Source organism: Neolamprologus brichardi, chromosome 10 (genome assembly GCF_056152115.1).
Source record: "Neolamprologus brichardi isolate AB-2024 chromosome 10, ASM5615211v1, whole genome shotgun sequence".
NCBI classification, from domain to species: domain Eukaryota; kingdom Metazoa; phylum Chordata; class Actinopteri; order Cichliformes; family Cichlidae; genus Neolamprologus; species Neolamprologus brichardi.
The window spans coordinates 21,006,931-21,014,786 of record NC_142113.1 but is presented as its reverse complement, the minus strand read 5'-3'; the positions used below and the strand labels follow the sequence as shown (position 1 = coordinate 21,014,786).

General features: G+C 38.2%; 1 protein-coding gene across 1 annotated transcript; it reads right to left on the bottom strand.

Moving 5' to 3' along the window:
* Positions 1-780: 780 nt before the first annotated feature.
* arr3a (arrestin 3a, retinal (X-arrestin)) lies at positions 781-7,514 on the bottom strand. The gene is made up of 18 exons (XM_006784924.2): positions 7,470-7,514; positions 6,015-6,046; positions 5,212-5,242; positions 5,046-5,106; positions 4,918-4,962; positions 4,625-4,815; positions 4,266-4,325; positions 4,102-4,178; positions 3,856-3,991; positions 3,670-3,754; positions 3,507-3,579; positions 3,267-3,404; positions 3,012-3,095; positions 2,896-2,919; positions 2,756-2,805; positions 2,606-2,625; positions 1,604-1,634; positions 781-1,289 (listed from the first exon to the last, which is right to left on the bottom strand). The coding sequence occupies exons 2-16, from the start codon at positions 6,020-6,022 to the stop codon at positions 2,621-2,623; spliced, it is 1,068 nt and encodes a 355-aa protein (XP_006784987.1). The 5' UTR covers positions 6,023-6,046; positions 7,470-7,514; the 3' UTR covers positions 781-1,289; positions 1,604-1,634; positions 2,606-2,620.
* Positions 7,515-7,856: the final 342 nt, after the last annotated feature.

Here is a 7,856-nt window from a genome sequence, read left to right as displayed (position 1 = left end):
AACTTGCATATGACAAATAAAACTGAAAACTGAAAACTGTGGGAAAGACTTGAGGAAGCTAAATTATGAAGAGAGGTGACTACACACACTGCATGTGTGATGTTTGCTTTGAGAGTGTTGATGCAGAAGTACAGAGAAGATCAAAAGGAGTAATAGTTGGCGCAGGACATGTATAAGGACGGTGAGACAGTGGCGAGGTGGGTGGTAAGAGTCGGGTTTAAGATGGATAGAGATTTTAAGATTTCCACTGAGAGTGACGATAAAGGAGAAGATTAGAATTAGATCAAAGGGACAAGTAGGGTTAGAAGAGCAAGGCTGTGATGGTTTGGACACGTGTAGAAGAGGCATTGTAAATATATTGGACGAAGGAGGTTGACCATGGAGCTAGCAGGCAGGAATAGAGGAAGACAACACAGAAAGTTCGTGGATATGTAAATATGTAGGTATACCCCAGACATGATGTTATGTCGAGAAGACATCTGCTATGGCCTAAATATATTCAACTTTAATTGAAATTACACAACTAAACTATAACCTATAGGCAGCACCTAGATGCTATAAATTTATAGAACAGTTGTCTTTGGGAGCATTTGTTTAGAATCCAGTCCTTCAGTTCCAATACAGAAGAGGGTTGATAGTGTTTTCTTGAAAGTCTATCTTTGGCATTCGTTTTTTCTAAAGTAGTCCTCTGGCCATAAGTAAAGTGCCCTCCAGTGTCTACTCTTATGATGTGAACAATGAATGAAAACAAGATGACGAAATTAAGAAAGAAAGAAAACATTTAAAACGGTCTTTCAGGCAATTTTATTGTATTTTGGGATGTTTCATGTGTCCAGTCTAAACCATAATCCAGCACATTTCACATGGAGAAGTACATCATTCAAAATAATGAATGAACGCACCACAATAATCAAAAGCACATCAGCTTTTGAGGGTTTCTCTGATTTTTTGTTCATTGCCTTCCAGTCACATCCTGGAAACAGGCAAAGGATAATCAGAACATGCTGCTACAGAAGTCTGGGGTGTCTAAATGTTGGATATTAACATGCAATTCAAGCATTCTCTCTACGGCTAAAATTACATTTATTCAAAATGACCACGAAATCTGCAAGAGGACTGATGTTACATCTGTACACATATCCTTGGTGTGTCTGAAAGGTAGATGTCCTCGGTTGCTCTGTAACGACTTGGTGTGAGGACACCAGTCGTGTTCTTTCTTCTTTGTTTTTGTCACTTCCTTTTCTTGTGTTCCTATGGGTTTCTTTTGAGTGTCCAGGGTAATATCCTCTCTTGAGAAGTAAACAGAAAGAGATGTTGGAATCTGTGATGTCATTATATAATATACTTCACTTTTTAGCATCAGAATTTCCTCTTTAAGAGTATAAGGTGTCATAATCATTCCTCATAATCTATTGCTTTCATGTATTTGTAATTGTAAATTTACATTATTAAAAGCAAAGCAGTTATCAACTCGATGTCCTGGAGGAAGTTCTATATAAAACAGTGCATATCCTGTCAACACATTTAATGACTTTAATTTTCATCTTACAAAAATTCATAAATATAGCAGATGGCAGGTTACATAGTAATAGCTGAATCTCACCTTGACTATGGGGGTGTTTTCATTTAAGACACTGTAAAAACAGGAAAAGGATACAGATAAATTAATAACAATGGCTCAATTTATTAATGAAATAATAAGAAAAAGAAACATAAAAACAAATCACACATATGGTCCATTTTTAGTTAGAACTCTGTGTAATTTAAATAAAAGAAGAATGAAATCATTGTTAATGAGTTTAAAGACTATATAATTAAGACAAAGACAACATGCTCAATATTGAAACTGACACTGCAAAATGCTTTTTTTTTTTAGAAAAACTCTCTTCTCATTTTGGATTTACAGCTGCATCACTGCTTTTTTTTTTAAACCACCCGACAGATATTCTCCCTTTCTTGGTTCATAATGAATGAAACAGCTCTGGGTTTCCTTTGGGATTTATTTCATTTTAAAAATACACCAAACTTCTTTTCAGGACTGTTGGCAGACCAGTTTAGACTTTTTTTTTTACTACACAGATATCCTCCTTTCATACGTGTAACATGTGGAAAGACCTTCAAAGTAACTAAGTACTTCTAAACTTTTATATTTTGTTCAGATATATTGTTCCCAAGAGCATGATTGTTTCCTGTGCATGATTTTTTCTGGGTTTCCCCACATCTTTACTCTTAGGATTAACAAAAAGGATCGTTCCTAAATTATTCTTAACTTCATGCTGAACATTTTGAACTATTTGACCAAACAATGTCCTATTGAGGGGGTTAACCTCTTCCCATCTTCATTCATGAAACACAAAGTTGTATAAAAAAACCTATTCTAGCTTTTTAAACATGCTGCTGATTTCAAATACAAATTGTTTTAACATTTTATATGCTTATGTACGTTTTCCATTGTATTATATGTTACACTGTATGCAATTTTTAAAACATTTTCTTAAAATTCAGCTTTCATTTGTTAGCTTCTAAGTCAAGTCCTAATAAGGAAATGTCTAGGTGATAGCACCCAAAACAACATGTAAATAATAAAGTATTAAACACAACTTACACCAGTGTATACTCCTTATTCTGCTCCGTGTAGAAAAGAGATTAGCACAAAGGCGAGAACGTAATTAGGCATGAGAGTTAAAATCATTTTAAAGGCACTTATATAATTTTTTAGGAGTCTTTTAGGCTCTACAAGGTAAAAATAAAATACCTTCAGGCTTGGGGTGCATGAGATTCAGTGGGAGCTCCAATGTGACATCACTGCAGAGAAAAATGAGCCAAATAATGTGAATGCATGCAATCTTCATTTCTGTATGGATTGTGATAATATTGTTACTAAATATTACTCACCTGGAAGTGAGGCCACCCAGCAGACTACATGGAGAAAAGACGAAAAATGTAAGCCGGCCTTTTCCGTTTTGTTCTGTTTAATCTTGAACGGGGTTTACGTGTCAAAAAATACTTACCCTCCTCCAGCCACCATGAGGTTAATTTTAATCTTGTAGGAAACCAGGATACCCAGCACCTCTTTTTCTATTCCCTGTCGCAGCCTGTGGAGGACGAAGCGCAGGGATTTGAAGGATTAGGGGGGTTTAAATTAGCTGAGTGTACTACTGTAAGACATTGCGGACACTGAACAAGAAAGCGGCTGGAAATGTGAAGCAACAAAAAACCGACAGAGAAGAGTGTTTTGCCCAAACTTTACACCAGTGTGCACTTACATGGTGGTGGAGGCCAAGTTGGTGTCCTCGTCCTTCAGTCGACCGTCCAGCGCCAAACCTCTTTTCTCCTTGTTATCAGTGAGCAGAGGTGTGATGGTCAGAGTGTTTTCGAAGCTGCCGTTAGAGTCCACCGTCTCTCTGCAGAGAGTGAAGAGAAACACATAAGCAGATTGACCCAATTTTATATTTTCATTTTGCTTCTGTGACATTTGCTGTGCTTTCAGGTTTCTGCCCACATACCCGAACTCTTGGTTAAGAACACACTTGGTGTATTTGTCTGTCGAGTAGAGGACGATGTCTGTGGTTTGGTCCACTGTTGCAGGGAGGAAGATATAGAAAAATGTTATTTCTTTATAATATTTTCAGGATTTATTTCAGTATTTCAGTGAATAGAGGTACCCACCATTGATTTTAATTTTCTTGACTGTTTTGTTGCTCTCGTTTTTGATTTTGATCTTGATCGGGATCGCTTCACCATGAAAGTACAGCTGCGGCAAAACAGGACAGAGATTTTAATTGGTTCACTGCACAGCTCCCATTTCAACAGGGTGAAGCTGAAAATTAGGGAAGTAAAATTTTGCTGCCGTACATCTTTCTCCATTGACGCTTCTAGATGAACAGGCTTGTCAGACATCATGAAGCTTTTGCAGATTTCAGCCTTGGGCCCGGCGCCCACCTGAGACGGGGCGTACTGGATTTTACGAATGATGAGACGGGCGGTGTCCCTGTCAGGGCGAAGGAGAGGGAAGGAAGAAGCGATGAGGTGAGGAAAAATGAAATGGAACAAAGAGAGGTGAGATAGCAAGGCAAAAGACATTAGTGGAAGTAAACTCACTTCTTTTCAATCTTTTCATTGGGGTTGTTCTTTTCCATGGCAAGATAAGTTTTGACCTCAAAGTCAACGCCACAAGCCTGCAAAGTACAGTGAAGTTGTAAACAGCTGATATTTAAACAAGTGACATCCTTGCCTATATACTCTAAGGTAAAGGGATGCCTCACCTTTCCTTGGTCATCAGGTCCAGGCTGCAGACAGACTGAGCAGGGTAGGTTGTTTGGAATCTATGGAGACAAAGACTAAGTTTTATAAGAAAACACAAGAGCTACTTCCATGAAATTACAAAATAAAGCATAATTTTCGATATTCAGGAAGAAAAAAAATTGTTAATTTGAGCTTTTCCATGTTAAGATAAAAATATATAAATGTCTATTAAATACTCAGTATTAAAGTGGAGTAACATCATGTGTCATTGAATGTTACATGCACAATTTCTAAAAAAACAAAAACAACAACTCTTTCTCACATGGCTGAGGTCATAAACTGCTTGTCGTGCTTAATTTTGTGGTCCTGAGTCACACACCTCAAAAGAGAAAGGGTGTGCGTTGTCTCCTGCCTTCTTCAGCAGGGTGTCGTGCATGGCACTCAAGGCAGGCTTCTCGCCATTAGGATAGAGTTGGGTTTGCAGCATCCAGATGTCCTTCCTGAAGCCTAGGCCCATCACATCCAGGTCATCACTACCATAACGGAAGGCACATGCCAGCTGCACGAACACTGCAGACAGGTGTAATTACATCAGTTACTTCACAATGATTGGCAAAGGTTTCTATTTATAGAACTGAACCCAATTTAAAACGGCGCTTTATGTGACGCTACCTTTTCTGTCTCCGAAATCTGCTGGGTCCAGCTTTACGACGCCGTCTGCAAGGGAGCAGGATTACAGGCACAGTTATTGTCTTCATAATGACCGTGCATTTGCAGACACAATAGCAATAGGAACGTACCAACTCTGTCCACTTTGTCCACATGATCCACATAGTCTCTCTTCCCCAGGTAGAGGGTCAGCTGTCACATTGAAGAAGGGAAAGCGTGGTGTTTCAGAACCTTTTAAGTTTTACCCCTTTTTCAGTCTATTAAAAAAATGTTTTAAGAGAATAAAAGAGAACATACCCCTCCGTTTCCACTGGTCTTCTTGAAAACCCTGTGAAGCAAAAAGGAGAAACACCACTCACCTTAAAACTCAACCTTTAAATTAACCTTTTTGTATAGATTACAGTTGAACTATTAACCTCCTTATCCTGGCAACCAGGGCAGAAATAAGTGTGTGAAATGTTGAATAAAGCTGGAGAACCCGTGTTTTTAAAAGAAGAGTGCATCCACTTACATCCATGGAGTTACTGTCGGGCTTAACAAGATAAAATAGTGATTAAATTTGGATCCTGTGGGTAAATTTGGTTTCTTGGCAAATGACAGAAGGGCTGGTAATCCTTTATTCCTCGTTATCCAGTTAGTAACAGCTAAGCGTGGAGCTGCTTTACCTCATCAAGCTCGGATTGAGAGGCTGGCTCAGGTGAGGGAGCTGCAAATGCTGTAAGAGGGTTCCCCAAATAACCAATTCCCACTGTCATCAAATAAAGCTCAGAGCTGTGTTACCATATTTGAAAATGCATGTTGAGAGACTAAGCCTTTTACAGACCTTAAATAAATACTTTAAAACGAATTGTCCCTTTTTAGGAGTTGGCTGACCATCCTGTCTATAACTCCACCAATTTCCATCAGATCACAATTATTATCAACTTTTCGGCCCCTGTCAGATTTTCTTTAGGTAAAAGGGAAACATCTTTCCACTAACAATAGCTTTGGATTGTTATATTTTTTGAGTATGAGAGAGAGAGAGATCTTTAAATAGTTTGATTAGAATCAGCAGTTCCTCTGGGACATAAAGATAAAAACAAAATGTATCCGGTACTTACTTTGCCATCTCTAGAAGGTTTTTGGAAGTATTCTGTTGGAAGAAAGGTGCAAAAAAAACAAATGATCAAAAAGTGATCAGGAGGTCACAGATCTCTCTGACAGCTGGAGTGATGCTTTCATTTGAGGGTACTGAGGGTTAATCCTCTGCAATAAGATTACGCCACTGGTGTTAGGACTCTTCCACCAAACTGGTGTTTTTCTGTCTGCTAACTGACCCCCGTGACCTCACAACAAACAACCAAAGATTTACATTGCACACGTGGTTATGTCACAGTATGTTTCTCCTAAAAGTGCCAAAGTCTTTGGACTATTCAAGGAACACTAAATGGATAAAACCCATTCATCACATTTGATAGCATTCCAGGACTTTAGCTCTCTATAACTCCAAAATAAAGATTAGTCCTGAAAGGTTAAGAGCACTACAAGCACTTAAATACATATTTTCAAACACAACTGCTCATCATCTTCCAACATAATCTCCAGTCTTCAGGTTGTTTGGTCTTATATATTTTTAAACATCACATCATATTTCTCTTTAGAAATTTGTTGGTTTTTTTCTATTGGCACCTTCTGTCTCAACTCCAATCTCCAATCTCATATACAAAGATTATGGATAAATGCAAAGAATGAGAATAAAGTCTTGGTTAATTACCCAGATGCCTTCAGTCTAAAGTTGCTTTGGGCTACAGTTACTTATTTCAGTGCCAGGAGCAGGTACAGCAGCTTCCTGCCTCTCTTCTGATTGGCTAATTGCTGTGCAATTTCAGCATATGTGATTGTTGCACACCTCTTCAAAAATACTGAAATATGCCTTTGTTAGATTCTTGCTCAAACCACAGAGCACTATATTTAATATTTATTGGTCGATTACTCTATTTTACAGTGATTAAATAGCATTCTTGTCTGCAGATAATTTAGTAGACATACTGAAAGCCACAGAAAGCAGATGTTTTTGTTACATATGTATTATTGTAGCATCTACCTTACAATATAAAGCGCCTTGAGGCAACTGTTGCTGTGATTTGCCGCTGTATAGCTAAAATTGAATTGAAAATTGAATTGAATTGAACTTGCATTCTTATTTTCTTCTTATTTTGCACTATTTTGGCTCTTTTTACCTGACCTCCATACACAAGCATTCTTACATATGTTCACTGATTGTAGATATGGCCTCAGAGAAAACCTGTTGGATAACTTTAATGGCCTATTGAAACAATGCAATACGTATATACTGTAATGACTTCCATCATCCTTATTCAACCCCACAGTGGAGCATAACTCAATGATTTTCACCATTGCACCATTTGACCTTTGACATCTATCCATTTTCATAGTCACTTATCCAATTCAAGGTTGCAGGGGGCTATCAGGCATAAAACTGTACTTCATAATTAGTTACACCACTACACATCCATCCTTTCATTCATTCATCTGTGAATATGAAGAATTCTTACCTCTTCTTAGTAGTCTGGGACCGTGGTGGAGGATGTCAGGATAAGTTGAGAGTGCAGTCTACAGCTGAGCTCCCTTTTTATACCTGTCTCCCTCTGTGCATCCTTCAGGCTTAACCAGTTCACTATTGCTGTTTTTGCCTGCTTGATAATCCTGTTAAGCAATCAGTGAGCAGCTTTTTTTGGACAACAAAAGGTGCAGCCATCTCAATCACAGGGACATAAATACAACCTCACAGTCGCCATGCGGCTGTAGTAGGCCGATAATCCCCTTCTGCACCTCCACAAATCACTCAAATCTCCTTTGATTCAGAAAGCACAACAAAACAGGCCATTTAAAATCAACGTTTTTTTTCTCTGATGGATTTTTTTTTCCCATCAAAAAAAGTG

Excerpts from the sequence above, each read along its gene's own strand:
- arr3a (XM_006784924.2), bottom strand. Across the intron at positions 4,816-4,917 it reads AGATTTCGGAGACAGAAAAG|TGTTCGTGCAGCTGGCATGT; the intron begins GTAGCGTCACAT and ends ACCTGTCTGCAG. Across the intron at positions 3,580-3,669 it reads CAAGAAAATTAAAATCAATG|TGGACCAAACCACAGACATC; the intron begins GTGGGTACCTCT and ends TCCCTGCAACAG.